Source organism: Protobothrops mucrosquamatus, unplaced genomic scaffold, assembly GCF_001527695.2.
Source record: "Protobothrops mucrosquamatus isolate PMUCROS unplaced genomic scaffold, P.Mucros_1.0 scaffold_50, whole genome shotgun sequence".
In the NCBI taxonomy this organism is placed as follows: domain Eukaryota; kingdom Metazoa; phylum Chordata; class Lepidosauria; order Squamata; family Viperidae; genus Protobothrops; species Protobothrops mucrosquamatus.
Window position 1 is genome coordinate 534769 of NW_015386126.1, and position 23405 is coordinate 558173.

Sequence of the window (23405 nt, forward strand, 5' to 3'; positions counted from 1 at the left end):
TTGAGAAAAATTGTGCCTTCAACTTTAAGACCGACTATATCCCTGATGTCCCAGACATCTCAATTAACTTCAAAAAACTTCCACTTGCCACCCTCGTTATCTTCTTCACCTCCACCGCCCCTTGGCAGAGAGTTGCAGGACTTGGTGTCCGTAACTCTTAAACAAATGACTGAGATGTTCCAATTGTTTGATGTTAAAAGATTTTAATCCCTGTAATTAAACATTCCAAGAGTCACTGAATCCAGGCCTAAGCCTGGGGTAGGCAACCTTGGCTCTTTTATGACTCGTGGACTTCAACTCCCAGAATTCCTGGCTCAGGAATTCTGGGAGTTGAAGTCCACGAGTCATAAAAGAGCCAAGGTTGCCTACCCCTGGCATAGGCTTTCAAAACTGAAATTAAATTTGGGCCAAATTTCAAATAGAAATAAGCTGGGATTAATATTAAAATGCCCAGTTCTCCAGCTTTCGTTTTATATACCAGCAACTGAACAAATTTCTTCTGCTGACTAAATTAGCTGGTAGTTCAAGTTTGAGCAGTGGCTGCCTCTCCAATAACTGTTTAGTCCAATTTTCATGAATCATAATTTATTTGACCAATGGCAAGGGTTTACAGAAATCGTGAGTCAAAGCGTATATACAGAAATTGTGAGTCAAAGCATATAAACTAATTAAGGAACATCACACAGAACTAGTTCTGAGCTAATGAAGACTAAATTGCTACGGAGGGGAGGATGGGGAAAAAGGGAACCTCCAGACTTCCAGTGACCTTGTGTAGAGACTGCTGAGTTCCTATTGCCACTAGCTATGGAAACGAACAATAAGTAATATAATTACTTAAGAGAAAGTGGTACAAGATCAGTAATCTTTTCAGGTAAGCTACATACAGGTAGTCCTTGACTTAGGACCACAATTGAGAACAGACTTCCTTTGTTAAGCGAGGTGGTTGTTAAATGAACTGAGCCCAATTTTATCACCTTTTTTGTCATGATTATTGAATAGCAGAATTGTTAAGTGAATCTGGCTTTTCCACTGACTGTGCTTGTTGGAAACTGGATTGCAAAGGGTGATCACTTGATTTCAACTATTGTATATTCTATGCTGTGCCTGGATTTTGATTAGATGATCACAGGGATGTTGTGGCAGTCATAAATGTGAGGACAGTTTGTAAATCATTTCTTCAGCACTGTCATTAATTTGAGCAGTTGCTAAATGGTGGCAAGTCAAGGACTACCTACGTGTGCTACATAACCCCTATCTCAAATTTGGAAATCAAATCTAAGGGCCAAATGATAGGAACAAAAAGACTATTTGCATCCCAAGGACTATTTTATATAATGCATATATCCCCAGTAATGGAAGCAGAAAACTATCCCTTCAGATAACAAGTCTCAATCTGGCTAAGAGTATTAAAGCATAAAATAACTCATAGCTGATATGGATGCACATCTGGATCAACATCAGTTTTTTTTTTACTTCTGCTCTCCAGATGTTTGGGGACTAAAACACTCAGAACAATTTGTATATTCAGTTTCTCAGTCCAGTGTTTTCGAAGCAAAATAAATACTTCTGCTTCTTGATGCTGATAATATGCACATGTTTTCCTACAAGCAATTAATGAGAAATCTCCCATGTTATTGTTAATATATATGTTACAACATGTATGTATGGAATATAATCATATTCAGTAAAATAATATACAGGCGGCCCAACCTGTGAAATGTTGATATGCTTTTTCCCCCCAGCTGCTTGGATCCCCCCCCCCCCCCGAAATAAGACATCATTTATACTACCTTTACTGCTTTTTTTTACATCTTCAGGCAGCCGTGTCTTCAAAATAAAAAGCTGACATTGGAAGAGGCCCAGGGACTTGCCCCAGGTGGAGCAGGCAAATTAACTTGGGCAATTCTAAGTCTCAAGTGGATACTTTTAACTGCTGTGATCATCTTGTATTCAGCTGGAGTTGTGGCAGGAAGCAACTGCTGGCTGCTTAAGATAGTCANATAATTGATATGTAATTGAAGTTGTAAATTTTATTAAGGACTTAAAATGATTTTTTATAGGTGTAGATTGATGAAATGATAGAATATATTTTTTAAAAATAGAAATGCACTTATATTATTATTACAAATATGATAATTATGTTGTAATAGAGAGGAAGAGTTATTGGTGACAGGGAAAAACTAAATTTAATGAATGGTCCTTTTTTTTTTTTTTTTTCTTGGCGGTGTTAAAGTATCTTGCTGAATTGGTAAAGATTTTGGTGATCTGAATTACTTAAATGAATAATTTTTATTAATATGGAGGAGATGGATTGTTTATAATAGAGTTTGTGGAATTAGAGAAATTAATATTCGTTTACTTATATTTGAATATTAGCCTGGGATTTGGTTTGGGAAGTCCGGGGGGGTGGGATATAATATTGTGTAATAATATTGTGTAATACTGGTGTTGTTTTTTTTATGATGAAAACAATAAAAATTTTATATTGAAAAAAAAAAATGCTAACATAAATCCAGCAGCTGCATATTTCTTCTTTCATTATTCTTGTTCCATATTCTAAAATAAAAGTGGTCATTCTTTTGGAGACTCTAATGTAATAGGTTTAATGTAATGGCCTTAACATTACTCTGATCCCCCCCCCCCAATTCACCTTAAATTTACTTCACTGAATTAAAAACAGATTTATTGGTGTTAATGGATTCCCCCTGGAAATCTAGACCAGAAACAGAGAACATAAGAACACAGGCGGTGTCCTGCCCCCTGGTCCATTTAGTCTAACAATCTGTTCTCAAAGCGGGAAACTAGGAAGCCCAGTAGTCTCCCAGCAGATGGCTTTGAAATGCAGTCACATTGCCATCAAGGCTAAAAGCCATTGGTCCCCATGACTTCTGTGAACTGGTCCAGTCTTTTTTGTAGCCAGCCAAGCTGGTAGCCAGCGTACAGATTACATAGTTTAATTACATATTTTTTTTTCCTGTTATCTGTTCCAAGATTCACTTTTACTGAGGAACCTCTAGTTTAGCATTGGAACCAAACACCTTTTACCATACCCACTCCCACACCCTTTTAATCCAAACGGAATCCCCTAAACTTACTTTTAAGAAAAGAGAAAGATGCTAATTATAAAATATATCATTGGATTCCAAGTCTTATATGACAAAGTATTTCATGTGTACCTAAAATAGACTCATAATTTCTTATAGTTACTGTTGCCCTGAGTAAAGTGACTAAAAAAAAGACTTGCAAGACTCAGAAACTTTTAACATTTTGAAAGGTATGGAACAGAATGTTCATTTGAACCCCTTTTCAACTCTTTCAGATGCTTTTTTTGTATCTTCCATTAATCTATTTTTTTTTACTTTTTAGTTAAAAAAATAGATGTGTAGCAATAATAGGTGTACCAATAGATATTTTTACAGGTAGTCCTTGACTTACAACCTCAATTGATCTCTACATTCATGTTGCTAAGTAAGAAATTTGTTAAGCAAATTTTGCCTGATTTTATGACCTTTCTTGCCACTGTTGTTAAGTGAATCACTGCAATTGTTAAGTTAATAACACAGTTGTTAAGTTAATTGGCTTCCTCATTGACTTTGCTTGTCAGAAGGTCATAAAAGGGGATTATGTGACCCCAGGGCACTGCAACAATCATAAATATGAGTCAGTTGCCAAATGTCTGAATTTTGATCACATGCTGAAACAGCCATAAGTGTGAAAAACGGTCATAACTCACTTTTTTCAGAGCTGTTGTAATTTTGAACTGTCACTAAATGAACTGTTATAAGTCAAGGACTACCTTTATACTATGACTGTTGTTGATTCATATAGTAATTCTTCATATTGGCTTGCAAGGTGAAAAAGAATGATATTACCCTCTCCCTTCTAGATCACATTAAATACTTTCATAGCAAAACAGGTTTAAGAAACATGAGGAATTAATAGGAAGAGTGATGTTCCTAGATGTTATTCCTCAAGGAACTGCTCCTTAAGATTGCCTACTTCTAATTTTGAAATCCTTTGATTTAAGAAAAGTACCACAAAGCACAGCAGGACAGAATTATGCAAGATTTGCACATTTTAATAAAAAGGTTTGGAGAAAATAAAATGAGAGGTTTTGTTCTGAACTGTACAAGTGGTTGTTCTAATTGTGGTTGTTCCTACTGACTACCACAAAATCAGTTTGGCAGAAATATTTGTTAAAATATTTAATAAATCCCTAAGACATAAGGCTATATTTGGCATATATTGTATGTGACTGGCCAATCCACAGTTCAAGTATACAACTAGTACAATATGTACTACTCAAGAAATGGATGCCTTTCCATTTCTTTGTGGCTCCTTCTAATATTGGGTTTCCTTTCCTTAGCAGTATTTTCACAACTTAATTGCAGAATAAAAGTCTCCCTTGAGATCATGTCCACATAAATGTTCCAGATGCAACTGTATGCGAGAAGGAATGTTTGTTTCTAAAAAAAAATCCTTCCCTTTTCAAAGCTTCAGATCTTAACAAATTGTACAGCTGAAGAGAATTATGGGTATACTTCTAATTCCTTGTTATCCTGACCATGTAAAACTTAATTCCACTGACCAGTAAAGGCTGCCAAGAGGAAATGACTTCGTAATTAAACTTGAAGGTGATGAATGAGCCTGGCTCTGTGTAAATGCTGTTCAGACAGTCTGTTTGCTGAAGTTAGGATATATATGTCCTTTGGAAATAGGATGCTGTTTATATATGTATAATTGTGGGGAGTTTCAGCATTAGACATGTTTGTTCTTTTGTGTTTTTTTATAAGCAGTTTTGAGCAGGAGCTTGGAGAGAACTCTTATTAAATTCCATTCTGAAAAATCCAGCTCTTTGCTGTACATTATTAAAGACCTGAAGTTATATAAGGATTCTCATTTCCATTTTAAGCCAAAAGCAACAGTTTTATGCTTTCTTCTGGTATGATAAAATGGCACAATGAAAAAATAAAATCATGTGATTTTGCTGGATTATTTGCCATCCAGTTGTTTTCCTCTTCTAGTATCCACATAGATAGATTTTGTCCATAATGATCTATCCATAACTTAGTCTTCCAACAGTGCTTTCCCTGCCACTGTAACTGAATCCTTTCACCTTTCTGGAGATTGCCTCTTCAAGAGCTAGGTTTTTGCATAAAATTATGTAACTCTACCTATGAGGGCAATTCGGAAATAAACCTCCATTTGGTTATCTATGACAGACACTTGCAGATACAGAACTTTTATTATACACATTAGAAAACTACAACATTACGTTACTTTTTAACATAATCGCCATTCAAATTGAAGCACTTGTCATAACATCTTACAAGGTTTGAAATTCCTTAGTAGTAGTCGCTTGGTGCCAAATCTGGGCTATGGGGGGGGGGGCGTGATGAAAAACATCCCAACGGAACTCCTTCAAAAGTTCTTGGGTGCGTCTAGTGGTGTGTGGGTGAGCATTATTGTGAACCAACACCACATCGGAAGTGGTACCATAGAAAATCCCGCCAAATGTGAAGATGCCAAAGGAGTACTGCTAGTGAAGTTCATGAGGTGTGGTTTGACCATCAATTCAGATGTCTACTGTGAAATGTTACAAAAACTCAGATGAGCCATCCATAACAAGCGTTGGGGCATGCTGACTTCCGGTGTGGTGTTGGGTCATGATAATGCTCGCCCACACACCGCTAGATGCACCCAAGAAGTTTTGAAGCAGTTCCGTTGGGATATTTTTGATCACCCCCCTATAGGCCAGATTTGGTGCCGAGCAACTACTACTACTAAGGAATTTCAAACCTTGTAAGACATTATGACAAGTGCCTCAATTTGAATGGAGATTATGCTGAAAAGTAATATAGTGTTGTAGTTTTCTAATGTGTATAATACAAGTTCTGTATCTGCGAACTTTAAAGGATTTTTTATTATTACTGTTTCCTAAGTTTTTTAACTGTTTTCCTTGGAGTGTTCTATGAGGATGTTTGGATTTTGCATAAATGCTGGTTTGTGACATAATCAGTTTGTTGATAGAAAATTATTTTGTGTCAGTGTCTGCACAATTGCTATTTCTATTTTGCTTGGATAATGACATCAAAATTTCATAGGCTTGGTACAGGAGGAAATAACACGGATCGGTTGCATACTGCAACCATACAAATTAGACTGGAAAGTTCAACATAATTTGGATCTTTGCTTATGTTTGTGTCAAAAAGCCAGGCATGTTTAATAAGCATTGACTAACTTAATTTGAAAATCTTGCTAGGAAATCATGGGAAAATGGAAAAAATGTGCTTCTATCTTATCTTGAAGATTAACAGTTTATGCAGAGCTCAAACATCTGAACACGCATGCTGCTGACGCAGTTCTGAAGCAGCTGGTGGAGAAATCTCCTGTTATAAATGTCTGTCTGTCTGCATTTTTATAGGATATCCTGTTAAGCCATAAAGGCTTGTTTACTTGTAGGAGTCATGCTAAATATGGTGTGTAATCAGACAGCTGACTTCCCTGCCTAAAGGGAATCACAGCAGCTTGGAAGAACATAAAGAAATTTATTTTGATTTCAGTAGTAATAGCCTTGCAGAGCCAAGGATTATAAGATAGCTCCTTGAGGCAAAGCTAATGAAACGTTAAATAGAATATAATTAAAATCATACATGTAACATAGCATTTTAGGATCTTGACCCATGAACAAGAAAAAATAAATCATTTTTATTTTACTTAGTTTAAATTTTCATTGCTTTTTCTATAATCTTCGTTAATTTGGCTCCAGTTGAGAATTTTGACATGTATCTGAATACTAAATTCTGTGACTAAGTGTTTGTCTTTTTGCTCCTTTTCCTACATCCACCTGTTCAAAATTTTCAGCTCCATTTAACAGTTGTTCAAGAGAGCTTTTGGAGGGAATCCTTTGCTGAATTCTTCCAGACCTTTTTTTTTGTATCAGGTTATCCATGTAAATAGTGCCAACTGGGAAAATAAGGAAACCATTCAGGTTTGGAGTTGATTACTTAATTCTCCATTTCATAAGTGTGTTAAATATGTATGGCATTTGAAAACCAGAGACATATACCACACTGAGCTTACTTTGGAATAATGAATTTAAGAATCTTTTTTGATAGAATTGCATCTTAAGATTATTGCTGCATAAACTCAAATTGTAAAGCTGTAAACTTTATTAATATTGGTATAAAAGCTACAGTAATCTACCATAGGCTCAATCTATATTAATCTGCAATGGTAATAGGAATTAAACTATTGCCTACTTTCATTTCTTCCTAAAATTGCAATAGCTGTTTTATTATTTTGCTTAAACAAGTTATTTTATAAATTTTTCAATGACTTAAGCACCCTACGCTATGGTTGGGTGAAAAGAGTTAATTTTATTGTGTCTTGATAGATCCAAGTATCTACCATATCTGTAAAGTATATATAAGAAGAGCCAGGTTGGTGTTATGGTTAAGACATAAGACTAGAAACTGTGAGGCTGTGAGTTCTAGTCCCACCTTAAGCACAAAGTTGGGTGACCTTGGGTTAGTCACTTTCAGCCCAAAGAAGTAGGCAATGGCAAACCATTTCTGAAAAAAACTTTTCTGAGAAAACTTCAGGGATTTGTCCAGACAGTTTGCAAGGATCAGATACAACTGAATGGAAGGGAGGGGATCTAATGGGGACATTATACATTGTATGAGAAATATAACCAAAGCTATAATATCGATCATGCATCAAAATATGACAACATGCTTTCCATATATATGTATTTGTGTGTATATACATCCAAACACATCCACATCCACATGCACTCATATATTTGTATATATGTCAGTATTGTCCAAGTCTAGTGAGATTTGCTGGTGCCATTGAGAAGCAGTATTTATGAGAAATATTTGAGCAGGATAGAAAACTGAATTGTTGTTCTAGAATAGCAAATGTATGTATTCTTGTATGTAAATGGGAGACCACCAGGACTGTAGCTAAACAAGGAAGAAAAAAGCAAATCACAATAATTAAGAACATTCCCCAAACATTTCAGTATTGTTAGCAAGAACCTACATGGATGTATCTATGAGGTCATTAGGAGTTGAACTTGACTTGGCAATTTTACTTTATGTGATATAATTACTGGTCCTAGAATAATTGTACCTAAACAGGAAAGTTTGGGATAGGTAGAACATCACAATAATTGAGCTCTTAATCCAAGGAAAGCAGAAACCAGGACCCAAGTGTATATGGTCTTCTCCATTAAATTTTTTCATTTTTTCTTTCTCAAAATGTTTCTTGTGAAATCTTGCACCTGAAGGAAAGGTTGACATTTATTTTTGGAAAAGGTTATTAATATTCCTATTTCCATTATTAAAAGAAATTGATAAAACAAGTATAATAAAGAAGTTTGTAATTTTTAACGAGGTATCAGTGCCTTGCAGTTTTATTTTACACAGTCAACTGAAAAAATACTGAAAGCATTTTATTATAGCAATACCAGAAGGTGAAAGAAGACTACAGGCTAAACCACTTAGCTTTTTTATCTGTGGAATGTGAATTTGCAAATGAAACTTTAGAAGTGTACTATAATTCACTACTTTGCAATAAGGAGGTCTGAGAAATAAAGCTTTAAACAAGCCATTCTATTATATAATGTTTGCAAATACTTTAGTCAGAAATATAAGAGGTCTACGTAAGGATGTTTGTGAAATATTTGTAGCATATTGACTGGGGATTTTAGAGGACCGAAATGATTCCACTCCCTGTTTCAGCCCTTGCGTATTTGAGCGTACACACAATTAGTCCTCAATTTTGGTAATAACAATTTCATTTTAAAAACAAATGATAGCTTTCTATTTCAGAGGTTGAAGGAACCAGAGGGTTGTCTACCATGTCTTCATGGTATGTCAGGCTTTGAAAATAAAATCAAAGTAAAGATTCAGAGAAGCATTTTTGACAGTAAGGAAGCATAGCTTTAAGATGCCTAGTATGCTGTCGTTTAGTTTTGAAAAAATGCTGAACTTAAAGGTTGAACAAAACACTTCTGTGTTGTGATGTAGCATCCCAAGTTTGAAAAACAGTGCTAAAGCAATTTTTGCTGCAAAACCTTTCCTCTTGTGTTGTCTTTTGGATTAGAAAGATAGATTTTTTATTTTTCTTCCTTTTTTCCTTGGGTCATAAAGTTTTGAGAAAAAGTTAGTGAATCCCAGCATTATCAAAGTATATTATTATTTTTAAGTAATGTAATTAAGTAATGTAACTGGTACCTTTGCTCCAAAGAACTTTCAGTCTGAACTTTGAGCAAATGGACCTGAACAGAATTTACAGATTTCTAGCATCAAATGCTTTACTATAAACTGCTGTGGGTTTCTTTTTTATTAGTTCTTCAAGTTCTGCAAATGTTATGAACCGTGTCTTGGCACAATTGTTGACTGAAATGGATGGGATCGAACAGTTAAAGGATGTGACAGTTTTGGCAGCTACAAACCGGCCAGATATGATAGACAAGGTAAGTCTCTTGTTACTGCTTTTGTGCCAAATAATTATGATCATCTGACTTTGTTAAGATTACAGGCAGTGGAGAATTTAAATTTTTATTAAAATTCATGATTTTAAAACAGAAGCCAAGTCATGGTTGATGTTTTAATTGATTATTGATCTGCTGCATTTATCCATATGGTCTTTTTACGGTTAAGTTTATTCCACCTTTTCACCTGTTCTTCTGAAGTTTTGAACTGTGTCCCAGACTTACTATATTTCAAAAGCAACAGATTAAGCTGAACCTAACTTGCTACTGATGAGAAGAAAAAAAAGAAAATATTTTCTTACAAGTAAAGTTACATTCTACCAGTGAGATATTCCTTCTTTAAACTTTGAATTTTTTTTATTATCATTTAAAAAGCTGCCAGCTTCAACTCTTTCTGTGAAGATCACTCTTTAGTCATCATTGAATGGAATGTATTTATTTGTATCCTGCTTTTATTATTTTTGTAATAACTCAAAGCAGTGAACATATCCAACACATCTTCCTCCCCCTATTTTCCCCACAACAACCCTGTGAGATGACTTGGCCCAAACTCATCCAAATGGCTTTCATGCCTAAGGAGAGATTTGAACTTGGGGTCTCCTGCTTTCTAGCCCACTGCCTTAACCACTAGACCAAACTGACTCTGCCTATGAGAAAAATAGAAATTCACTAGGCTAAAATTTCCTGGTTTTCTTGCCATCACCAAGAAGTTCCATGGCCTGTATTTGTCATGGCAGACTAGAACAAAGGAAGCTGTATAGCTCCATGATTGTTTCTCAAAAGGAAGTAAGTTATGTGTAGCTAAGGAATTGTATAGTTCTGAGTGAAAACTGTCCAGCACACTAGCTATTATATCTAAAGAATAAGGGCTGAGAATGAAGTGATATTTTGCGGTCTCTGATGGTACCCCATAGTTTCTGAAGTTGTAAGTTTCCTTAGCATGTGTTAATGAATACTATGTTTTGGTTTTACGATTTGAAAAAATGTAAATATAAATGAAGCATAAACCTCCCATCATTTCCTTAAGAAAAATTATTTGTTTTTTAAATAGGGCGGTATATAAATTTAATTAAATAAATAAATAAATAAATAAATGCTTTTACCTGATGTCAACCAGATAACTCTAAAGAGTGCTCAGAAAAACACATTACAATAATTCCAATATTATCAAAATGACCAAATGATCATTCAATATATTGATCATTTATCTTTAAAAATGAGTTTTCTCAGGTGACTTATAATCTGATATTAGGTGTGAGGCAGTGGTTGCCAGATATGGCACTTACTAGTTCCATCAGGGAAATTGGGACTTGTAAAGGAAGGTGGAATTAGTGGTTCAAGATAGGTTTTCAGATTTCACTTCTATCAGCTTTATCCACCTACCGAGCCTCCAATGTTTGTGTTATGCTTCCACCACTACCTCTGCTATTACCGCCAATATTATTGAGGAAGCAATTTTCAGACACCTCCTGTTTTCCCAATAAAATGATAATATTTTCACTTAGTAGAAGTACATTTAAATAAGTATGTCATAAATATGCACTCTGGTACTTAATATTTTATACCATATTTAATTTTGGTATATTTATTTATGACTGTCTACCAGTCTTGCATGGAATAGTGTATCCTAGTGGTGGGATTCAGTCAGTTTGCACCAGTTCGGTAGAACTGGTAGCTAATTTTTTGTTGCCCAGGCCCAGAATGGACTTCCGGAAGTGGCATCCACACAGAGAACCGGTTGTTCACATATTTGAATCCCACCACTGGTGTATCCCCACCCAGACCAAGAATATAAAATCCTGATATTGGAGTCAGGGCAAGGGAAATAACCACTTCCATTCAGTTATGTCACAGTGAGCTTCAGTCTGAAGTTCTCCATCTAGAGCCACGTAGCCTCCAGACACTGGATCAGGACAGGGCCCGGGATTGAGAAAAGCATTATCTGCTCACCCTCCCATTCCAAAGATACAGCTTGTATAGATAACTTTAAAATATTTTCTTGAATTCTGGTTATGAGAGATCTAAAGGTAACAAGACTAGGCTTATCTTAAAAAAGCAGAAGCAAACAGAAAAAGCAAATTTTATGGCAGGGAAGGTTGCTCCAATTAGTTGCTCACACTCTCTCCCACTGGGCAGCAGCTACTCCTCTGCCCTATCGTGCTCTCTCTGTGCCTATGGGCCAGTCACACTCTCTCCCACCTGGCAGCAGCTACCTCTGACCTGCCACTTTTTTGCTATGCGCTATATACCATGCCTTACATGCCTACAAACCTGTTTGGGAACTACCTGGAATTTGCTTAACGACTCGCAATCTTCGCTTAATGACAGCATTGGGGATAACCAGAATTGACATCACTGATGCTGTCACAGGACATTGCACCTTATGATCACATCCCTTGGCAATGGAAACTCTAGGCCCATTACCATGTCAAGGACTAGCTGTATATGCTTATACAAAAGACATTTCTGCCAAAGTGGCAAAATGAAAGTCTATTTTTGCCTTTTTAGTTGGAGTGAGATTAATTAAGCAAGTAGCTTTCCTAAGTTTAAAGCAAGTTTATTAGCTTTACATAATAAACATATTGTCAATTATCAAATAACAATCTACAAGGCAGATTGTAGAGAGGTTGATGAATTGTTTACATCAGTCATTGCAGGAGATATGCAGAAGATAATCACAGTAAACTTATCAAACTAGTGAAAATCAAAAGTGATTGTAAGGCTATAGAAGGACTGCTTTAAACAGAGCGAATAATCAGTGATCATCAGAAAAATAAAATGTTGCATATCAGGGCTAAAGGTTTCACTTCACATATAATATTAGAGGGTGAGCTGTTCTTAGCTACTTAAAAGAATATTTGGTGATAGTGGATAGTTCAGTGAAGATAATGATTCAGTTTGCAACAGCTAGGGGGGAAAAATCCATGATAGGAAAGGGATTAAATGCAAACCTGCTAACATTTATGGTATATCTCCATGTGGAAAACAGCATACAATACTGGTTGTTATATTTTGAAAAGATGTAATAGAATGCTTTATTTTTGTGTTCAGGACTATAGATTCAGGATAGATACAGTAGTGGCCAAAATTGTGAAACCTTTTGGGAAAAGTATACAGTAGAAATGCCACCTTTGGTTAAGTTTCCACCAATTTTTCTTCTAATTTCTTTATAACTGTAGCCTTGTTCACTTAATAATACTATTTTACATTGCTTTCTGGGGAACCAGTCAACTCTTTGCACCATTACTTTAATTTTATTACGTTTTACAAGCTCACTAAATGAAAGAACACAAAAAAATCCCAACCAACTTGATAGCGATCACATAACCCACTGACAAATGTCCTCCTCTCAAGTTCAATACATGACATCAATAACTGAATCCTACTGTAATCTGATTGGCTCATTGCCAAAACAAGGTGACACCTGATTGGCTCTCTAAACACTCATGCTCATTGGCTACAATCAGATGAAGGAAAGCTACCTGATATCAACCTAAGCAAGTTGTGCTTCCTTTTTCTGGTTATTTGGCTATAACTTTTCATAGAATACAGTACAGATAATTGAACAAACTTTGTTGCATTACATTCTTGATTAAATTGTCTTTCCATTGATATATAATTTTATGGTACTACTCCAAAAAAAAGTGGTATTATTAGCCATCAAACCTCAAAAATACACTTTTCCCAAAAGGTTTCCACAATTTTGGCAACTACAGTAAGGTGGTATTCTGCACATTACATATGTAATGGAGTTTGCTTAGACAAGATGTTAGCTAACCATTTTACAGATGATAAGACTAAAAAACAATCATAGAAATAAAATTATCTGTAACTTTGTTAATACTGTCAGTATCTAGAGATGTTTGCTGGGGTATCCAAACAGAAAATATTCCTACTTCTAGGCTCCCCATGGTATGAATATAGATTAGGTTTGTTTTTGGTTAGGTCCAACTTAACTTTTAAATCTGGTACCTTGAATGGGGACTGGAAACATACTTTTTCACCATGGTAATTGAATTAAGCAATTTATTCTAATTAAAAATACGTCACAGTTAAGAAAATAGTTAAAACTTGCCTTACTTAAAATTTAAGGACAACATTTGGACATTATTAAACAGTTACTTAAAAATGTGTCCATCTCTTAGGTTTATTAAATTATTAGCTTTTAATTTTTGATAAAAGACTTTTTATGAACCTCACATTAAATAGTTACTGTATGTGGCCTTGACTGAATTGTGGCAAATTTGCCTCTGCATGCTTTTATTTATTGATTTTATAGCTGACATTTATAAAGGTATCTGAATTTCCAAAGGAATCTGCAGGCTATTTTTTAAATGCCAAATACAGTAAATAAATATTTCCAGGTGTGCTGAAATGTTCTTTGTTTTCAGTCCTTCATTTGTCAGAAAATATTGAGAATGGTAAATCAGCCTTGAGGCTGCTGAGTTTGCTCCCCTTTACAATTCAGTTTGTGACAGTTTGAGGAGCATTGTGAGTTTTTCACTAAAGATTTATTACTTACTTGACAAAACAAGGCATAGATGAACTTGTTGAGTTGCGTTTTTCACAGCTGTACTGAGACCGAAATAAATAGTCATGCTGTTGTCTATAACCCTATATAAATAAAATACAGGGTATAACTTTATAGCAGAGAAATTTTCAAATTGTTATAATCAAATTGTTAGGGCTGTGCAAAGAATATTTAAGTTGATGATAATTATATTTTGCTGATTATTTTTTGCTAAACTTGCTTATGTTTGTCGTGTTTTTTTTCATTTTTAAAAAATTAATCCATTTTAAACAACTTGAATTTGAAACTTTTTTTTGTTGGCGTTGGTGTAATACAAAAACCATTTTATTTCCTTAAAAATAGGAAAGTGGAATAACATTATCTATTGAAAATTGAATTTCTTACCTAAAATATATCACACCTAAAATGTTCCCTTGTTACTTTTAATAAGTTTAAATTAATTGGCTTTTTTTTAGATTTACCGTACATGCTTTCTAATGACATTATTAAAAAATCACCAAGGACAAACACAATACAGGTAGTCCTCTACTTATAACTATTCATTTAGAAACAATTTGAAGTTACAATGGCACTGAAAAAAGGGACTTATAACCGGTCCTCACAGCATGATCACAATTTGGTAATTGATAACCAACATGTATTTACAATGGTTGCAGCGTCCTGGGTCATGTGATTACCATTTGTGAGTCTTATCTGGCTTCCAGTAAGCGAAATCAATGGGGAAGCTGGATTTGCTTAATGACCGCATTATTCACTTAAGAACTGCAGTGCTTCACTTAACAACCATTGCAAAAAAGTTTGTAAAATCAGGAATGACTCACTTGAAACTACCTTGCTGAGCTATAGAAATCCTGGTCCCAATTATGGTCATATGTCAAGGATGGCCTATATTCACTTTTAATTTAATTTGATAAATATTAAATATTTTGTCTTAATTATTATCTAATTATGTGGAACAAGCACATGTGGTATTTTTGCCTCTTAACAGAATACCTATGTATAAAGCTCATAGTTGCTTTAGTACAATCAATTTTTAGACAACTGCAAATAGAAAAACATTCAGCTGAATACATTAACATTAAGTAAGTCTTAAAAATGTCATGCTGTTTTTATTATATATATCCACGGTATAAGAATATGAAGCCTTGAATTAAACTTGCAATTGACAGCATGGAACAAAATCTTCCTTTACTTTCAAAGAAGTAGAATTCCCACCCAGGTCAGACATTGTTTCCAGTCACAATATTGTCAGTTTCTGAATAAACAATTCCTGTTCATTCATGAATGGATATTTCATATTCTTTTCTTGCAGGTTCTGAAAAACTTTGCTAGATTTAAGAGAGAGAGTGATGATTTCAGGAAACATGAACACATTAGCAAAGATAATGTATATTACCCTTTTTATCACTAATGCATGTTTTCTAAAAGTTTGCACAGCAAAAATATCATTTTAGCCAACTTGCTGAAACAGGGCTAATTCCATTACTTCACAAGCAAGCACGTAAGCTTTAAATACATTTTTGTTTCAACCAAATTTAATGTTTATTTCAAACAAGCAATCGCCCTTCTGTTCTTTTTGTTCTCAAATTGTATGAGGAGAGAAAAAAAGGCCTCAGTTCCTCAGATTACCTTTAAAGTATAGTGTGACACAATGAAAGCAAATATTGATGCTGTAGCAATTTTTCTTACTAAGAGGGCCCCATAACAACAGTTAAAGAAGTAAGTAAAAGGGATTGATTTATTTGTACAGTAAGGTTTTCCCAGTATCAGTGGACCTAATTAGATTAAGCCAGTTTATTTTTTAACAGAAAATAGCTGCAAGTAAAGGCATGTTTGATTTAATGGCTTAAACTAGAATCCAAAATATTTGTTCTGTGTTTTTCCATGCACCCCATATTCCTATTTTTAAAAAACCTGGGAAAGACATGCTGGGTCTGGTTTCCCATGTGCCATGTACATTTTATTAAGGTAAAACAGAGTAATAATAGATTTGCTGTGAAGAAAAATCACAAACACATAAATATCCTTTTCATTTAATGGCTTTGCTATTTCTTACACAATAAATAAAATAGCAAGAGGCAAAATCAATTCATGTTTGCATGTATTTTGTTTTGTTGTTTGTTATTAATGAAGATCATTTTATAATGAATTAACCAGTTTAATGATTTGGGTATTGGAGATGTTCTTTTAATATCAGCAGATGGCAGTCAAGCCAAGCTTCGGTATAATTGGTATTAGTTTACAATGTACTGTGCATATTATATAGACAGTAATTTTAAGACAGAGACAGAAACAAATAAGGTAAATGGCAAGGCTTGTTAAATTTCTATTTATTTACAAACAGATAAAGTTATTTTGATACACAGTAGTTATAGGATATGTTGGCTATTAAGGCAGTATATCACAGTTTTTTGCTTGATTTTGGTCTGTTGAAGTTCAGTTTTTATATTTTAAAAGTCCATTCTTCATGAGAAAGAAAATACATGTGTTTCTTGTATCTATGGAAAATTTATTTTGTTTTCTAAGATAAATATTCAAAATAATACAGAGTCAAAAGCCCCTGAATAGGATCACTAAATCTACAACTGCATTTCTGTGATAATGATAAACGTTACTCTATGGGAAAAATTTAGTTAATTAAAATTTGTGTATCTTTTTCCCTGTCCTGATCACATGAAGAATGTGATCGTTCTGTTGTAGATTGTGCTTATTTTGTCTCCAAATAACTATGATCTTGGGATTTGTTTTATGATTTTATATTGTTTACATTTTGTTTAGCAGTTTTTATTTATTTTTACTATTTTTGTTTTATTCAAATAAAGTTAAAACACAAAACTCTAACTTTTTAAAAAGACAAACACAAAATAAACAAGACATTTAAAAAGTGCCTTAATTTTTTTAAAAAAACTTAACGCATATAGATATATTATCCCCCCTACTTGAATACTGATTAATACCTTGGTACAATATTAGTTTGTGAAACAGGACCCCCAAAATTTTAAACTACTGCATCTATTTGCAAATTGTTAATCTGTCATCTATATACTATATTAATGACAGAATAGTTAACAAGAAGAACAGTAATAAAAAAGGCAACATTAAAGTTTCAAAACCCTCTATTAAACTGTCATTGTAATAAACTCATAGATCCTGGATCAAATATCTATGTTTGTTTCTTAATACCATCTCTTGTCTAATTAAATATAATCAATTTAATCTCCAAAGTCAGTTTATCTTCCCAAAAAAGTCCAGATGAAATTGATTTCCAGTTAAGTGAGACAAATCCATTCCCCGATGTTCTTCAATCTTCCTAAGATAAAACCACTTCTCCACTTAGTAAGATTTCTACTGTTGTAAAAGAATGTACTGTATGCTTGAACTTCAGGAAGGTGTTTGTAATCAAGTCAATTAGTTCTAAGCCTATAGTGTCCATATTTTTTTCCAATGGATCTGCTGCTTTCAAATCACATTCCTTTTGTGAATCTAATTTAACCAGAGCTACATGCATCAGAATATTTTTCACAACCATTATTTCATCTTTTTTTTTAAAAAAAGTTTTCAACTGTGGATTGCAGTTTATCAAATGATCTTTCAGATATCAGCATGGATGATAGGAAGTTCAGACTGCCCCAGGATCTATTGATACAGTTCTATAAAGGAATTATTGAGTCTGTCATATGTACTTCAATAAATGTCTGATTTGGTACAGCAACTAAATAGGAGAACTACAGACTCCAACAGATACTTAGAGCTGCATAAAAAACAATTGCAATCAGACAGCCTTCCATTGAAGATCTATATTGTGCGGGTTGGAAGGAGGGCCGAGAAAATATCTATAGGCATCTCCATTCAAGATGCCGCTACAGGACATTGCATGTCAAAATATCTAGACACGGAGAGTTTTTTCCCTCCTGTCATCACTCTGTTGAACACTTAATCCTCACAGTATTGTTTTATGTCTATTTACCCATTTTGTGTACCTGTAATATTATTATTATCCTTCTCATCTTCTCTACTTTCCTCTCTTATTGGTATCATATTATGATTATTATTACTCTGTTGCTTTGCGTGTATAGCTTCTGCACCAGACACAAATTCCTTACATGTCTAATCACACTTGGACAAAAAAAGCTATTCTATTCTGTTCTGTTCTGTTCTCTATAATCTGATGCATTGTTGCTCTGTGTAACTTACCAATGATAGATAAGAGAACACAAGGAACAAAACACAGAAGCAAAGTGAAGAAATAGATAAAGCAGCAGGAAAGATATTTTCTGGATATTTCGATCCAAAGTTAAAAGAAAAATTTTAAAAATAAGCTGCAAATATTTTGCAAATTAATAAAAGGCAAAAAGCCTGTGGTGAGAGTTCAATATAGTTGTAAATCAAATGAAAGTACTTTCACTATCCAAGAACATGCTGTATTTCCTTATGGAAATGCAAACGTCGTTAAAAACAACAACATAAATAAAAGGGAAAAAGAAAAAAAGAGCAGATAAAGTCCAGCAGAGGTTTAAAATAAATCAGCATTCAGCCAACCAGCCAGCTTTTAAAGCCAAAAATAAAAATGAAACAAAAAATTCCAAAACCCAGGCATGCTTAAGAAAATGAACTTCTGAAAATGATATTTTCTTTTAATTTTTCTTTTAACTTTGGATTGAAATATCCAGAAAATATCTTTCCTTCTTCTGAGAGGAAAATGGATGGATGACCAGTGATTTTCCAACTGCTCCCACAGGGAACTGGAATCTTCAAGATTCAGATGAGTTCACCGCCATCCTAAATCTGTCTTGGATCATTCTTATGTGCTCCCATTCAAATCCAGGGAGCAGCACTGCCAGAAAACCAGCTTTGGCAGCAAAATCAGCAGATTGTCGGCAGGAAAAAGAAAAAATTCTATTATTCAGCAGCTATCTTTTGGAAGAGTCCAGTGGTGGGATTCAGATGGTTTGCACCACTTCGGCAGAACCGGTAGCTAATTTTTTGTTACGCAGGCTCAGAATGGACTTACAAAAGTGGCATCCACACAGAGAACCGGTTGTTCACATATTTGAATCCCACCACTGGAAGAGTCAGTAGTTTTTATTTATTGTATTGGTTTGCTGTTTTTGTATTTTATTTTTCAATGCCACGAGTTGTCCAGAATCTTGTGCACAGATGGGTAGTCATATAGGTTGTCCTTGATTTATCACGATTCATTTAGTGATTGTTCGAAGTTACTATGGCATTGAATAAAATGATTTACAAATAGTCTCACAACCATTGTAGCATCCTCATGGCCACATAATCAAAATTCGGGCACTTGGCAACCAGCATGTATTTACAATAGTTGCAGCATTCTGCGATGATGTGATTGCCATTTGTGACCTTCCACAACAGCTTCCTGCAAGAAAAGTCAATAGGAGAAACCATATTCGCTTAACAACCCCATGATTCACATTAAGTGAATGCAACTGCAATGATTCAATTAACAACCATGGAAAAAAAGGTTGTAAAATCGGACATAACTCACTTAACAACTACCTTGCTTAGCAGTGGAAATTCTAGTCCCAATTGTGGTTGTAAGTTGAGTGCTACCCGCATACATTTAAGTAAATAAATAAATATTGAGGAATTGGAAAGAACACCAGTTTGGTATAGTAAGTTACAGTATTGAGCTAAGAAGCAAGAAGACTCAGGTTCTAGCCAAGCCTCAGCTACACAAATTCAATGAGTGACTTTAGGCCAGTTGCTCTCTCCCAACCTAACCTACTGACATGGTTGCTGTTGTGGGGATAAACAGGAGGAGGTAGTGCAGTATTGTATATGTCAGTGTTTCTCAACCTTGACAATTTTAAGGCATGTGGACTTCAACTCCCAGAATTCCACAGCCAGCATTGCTGGCTGTGGAATTCTGGGAGTTGAAGTCCACATGCCTTAAAATTGTCAAGGTTGAGAAAAACTGGTATATGTCACCTTGAACTTCTGTTTGAAAGTCATGATATAAATCTAATCAATAAAATACTAATACATAAAATTTTTAAATGTTTAAAATACTTAAAATAAAACAATGGTCCATCATTATTGTTGCCTCTTCATAGCAAAGCCAGTTAAGTTTTCTTCCTATTAATTTCTTCCTATTAATGTTCAAATGAGAATATCCTTAGGATTCATACATGTTCAGATGAGAACACACCCATTAAATGGGAAAATATTTTTTTATATTAAGCTTCTATTTTCCTCCTTTTCTATTGTTTTACTCTCTTAATATAAAATACAAGTAGTACATTGTATTATTTGGGTACAATGGTATTTATACAGTGGCTGACTGGAGATTATTAAACACTCTGATGTTTAGAAAACTTAATCTTTAAAGACAAAGAGAGAAAAAGTTGATGCCAGTATTTTCTATGGTTTCCAGTAAATATTAATCAAAATATTTAAGAACATAAATATATAATTCCCCTTTCCATTAGGCTAAATATCTCTTATCCCACTCTTAACAATTAAACATTGCAAAAATAAAAAATAAAAATTATTAAAGATTACCAAAAATAAAAACTCCTTATTTATTTATCAAAAATAATGATGTAAATATTATAAACTAATCCATTACCCTGTTAAACTTTTCCAAAAGAAAACTATTTAATGCAGATAACTGGATAGCAACTCATTATTTAGCCATAGTCAAATAAGCCTACTTTGTACTTTTTTCTTCTTCCTGCCATCCATTCTTAAATGTCATTGATAGGATTCTGTTATAATATATTTACTTTTTCTTTCAAAGTTCTTATCATCTTTATCCAAGTCCATTTGTAATTTCCATGAAATAAGTCTAGTAGATCTCTTATATTATAGATTGAAAGTGTAGTCCCATCTCTTTTTTGGTACATTATTTGTATGTTCTTTTTGGTTTTTAAATGGCCACCCAATTCTATTTGTAAATCTTTTCTATTTTTTTTTATAAATTGTAATTTGTAAGTCCACATTAAAGTAAATTATGTTCAAAGGCATTTGTTCATCTTCAGCAGCAACTTTTGGTTCCAATTTGGAATTATAAAGGTTGAGCACAAGCATACAGACAAAACATTTCCTTTAAAGCATCCATCTTGTGCTCTAGCAATTGATTTTTAACGTTTTGTTTTGCATTTTAAATATAAATGAAACAATTTTTCCCACATGACAGAATCTTTCTAATTAATCTCAAAGTCTTGCTTTAAATCAATTTTATAATAGAATATAATTCTTTATTGGCCAAGTGTGATTGGACACACAATGTGCATGAGCTCTCAGTGTATATGCAAACAACAAGTGATAAATCATGATTATAATCATAAAACACAATAATAAATCATAAGACAACACTCAGTGATAGCCATAGGATACCAAATAAAGCAATCAATATAAATCATAAGGTACAAACAACAAGTTATAGTCATAAGATGCTAAAGGAACAGGTGATAGGAAAGATGAGATAACAATAATACAGCCCTACTACATGGTTTGACATTATAGGGCATAAGAAAGTGTTGTGGGAATTAGTTGTTTAGCAGGGGAAAACTGACCTAGTATCTAGTTGTTTTGGCATGCAATGCTCTATAGCATCGTCTTGAGGAAAAAGTTGAAACAGTTTGTGTCCAGGAAGTGAGGGGTCTGTAGATGTGTTCACAGCCTTCTTTCTGGCTCGTGTAGTATGCAGGTCTTCAATAGAAGACAAGTTGGTTGCAGTTGTTTTTTTCTGCAGTCTTAATTATCCATTGAAGTCTGTGTCTGTCTGGTTTGGTTGCTGTGCCAAATCAGACAATTATAGAGGTACAGCTTTAGCTGTAAAAGTGTTAGCATTTGTAAAAGCTTTAGCATTTACAAACTTTCCAGAAAGAATTCTAAAATCATTTACATGTTCATCTGTCGTGAAGCCACTGGGTGAGATCCATCACCATGGATGGATCAATATGCTGATGATACTCACCATGGATGGATCAATATGCTGATGATACTCAGCTCTACTTCTCAACATCTGAAGATCTGAGTGATGCTGTCTCTGCTCTCTCATGATGACAAGAGGCTGTAGAGACCTGGATGCGGGACAACATACTTTGACTAAACTCTGGCAAGACTGAGTAGCTTTGGGTGCATGGAGACTCAAGATCTGAGTTTTTGTCATCCTTGGTTCTGGACGGGGTTGCACCAGTGATGTGATCCAGTTCACATCTTATGGGTTCTTTGGTCTCACATCTCCAGCTTGAAGAGTAGGTGGTGGATGGGACTAGGAGAGCTTTTACACAGTTCTGATTTGTGCAACAGCTGTAGCCTTTCCTGGATCATGACTTCCTGCACTCAGTTATTCAAGTCCTAGCCATCTCTCATCTGCACTATTGTAATGCGCTGTACATGGGGCTACTCTTGAAATCAGTTTGGAAGCTTCAGCTGATGCAAAGTGCAGCAGCGAGAACAGTCTTTGGGGCCCTAAGGTAGCCCATATTACACCTCTGCTCTACAAACTTCATTGGCTACTGCTCTATTTCTGAGAGCAGTTCAAGGCGTTAATTAAAGCCGTTAATGGCATAGGGCTAGGCTACCTGATGACCCTAAGACAAGACCATTCTATTCATGCTGCCAGAGAGGGTCCATTATGGATCCCATTGGTCAAAGAACTCAAACTATTGGGATCCAGAAGAAGAGCCTTCTCTGCTGCAGCGCCCACCCTTTGAACAACCTACCCTTTAAGATAAGATCTGCCCCTACCTTCCTATTTTTCTGCAGGAGCCTGAAGACCTGGCTCTGTTGGTTGGCCTGGGGACAAAATGGGGAATTTCCATGCTGGAGTTGGCTGCTGAATTGATGGCAGATTCACCCTCCCCCCTTACTCTCTGCTCTCCACCCGTCCATCTTTTTTCATCATATTAGCATCAACATGATATGATCAACATGATCAATCTCAATATGATATTCTCTTTATTTTCTTTTCGCTGTTCATTTTATTGTTCTATTATTTTACTTCTGTTTTGTTTACACTCTTTTCATTTCTTCCTTTTTATTGTTGTAAGCCACTTAGAGTAGCTCTGCCGCAAGATAGATGGCAAATAAATTTAGTAATAAATAAAATAATAAAATCAACCCTTTCCTGAATATTGCAAAGAATTGGAAAAAAAAATACTTAAAAATGCTGAAAAGATATAATTTTCTTTCTTTTTAAATGGATTGAAGGGAAACTCCCCCGGCAACAGGCAGACTTGTAGTTTCAAAGGTTTTTCAATCTTAAGCAATTAAAAAAGTGAAGCTCCAAAGTGATTAAAGAGATGAGATTTGTTTGAATCTTGAATCATGAAAGGCTGCATTTACTGATTAGACCATGATGGAACCTGCGAATCACAGCTGTTCAAAAATGGC

General features: G+C 34.6%; 1 protein-coding gene across 1 annotated transcript in view; it reads left to right on the forward strand.

Moving 5' to 3' along the window:
- SPATA5 (spermatogenesis associated 5) overlaps window positions 1-23405 on the forward strand; it is a 124623-nt gene that overhangs the window by 33098 nt on the left and 68120 nt on the right. Inside the window, exon 14 of the mRNA XM_015811473.2 lies at window positions 9361-9487. Coding sequence (XP_015666959.1) covers window positions 9361-9487 — 127 coding nt within the window. The remainder of the gene's footprint in view (window positions 1-9360; window positions 9488-23405) is intronic.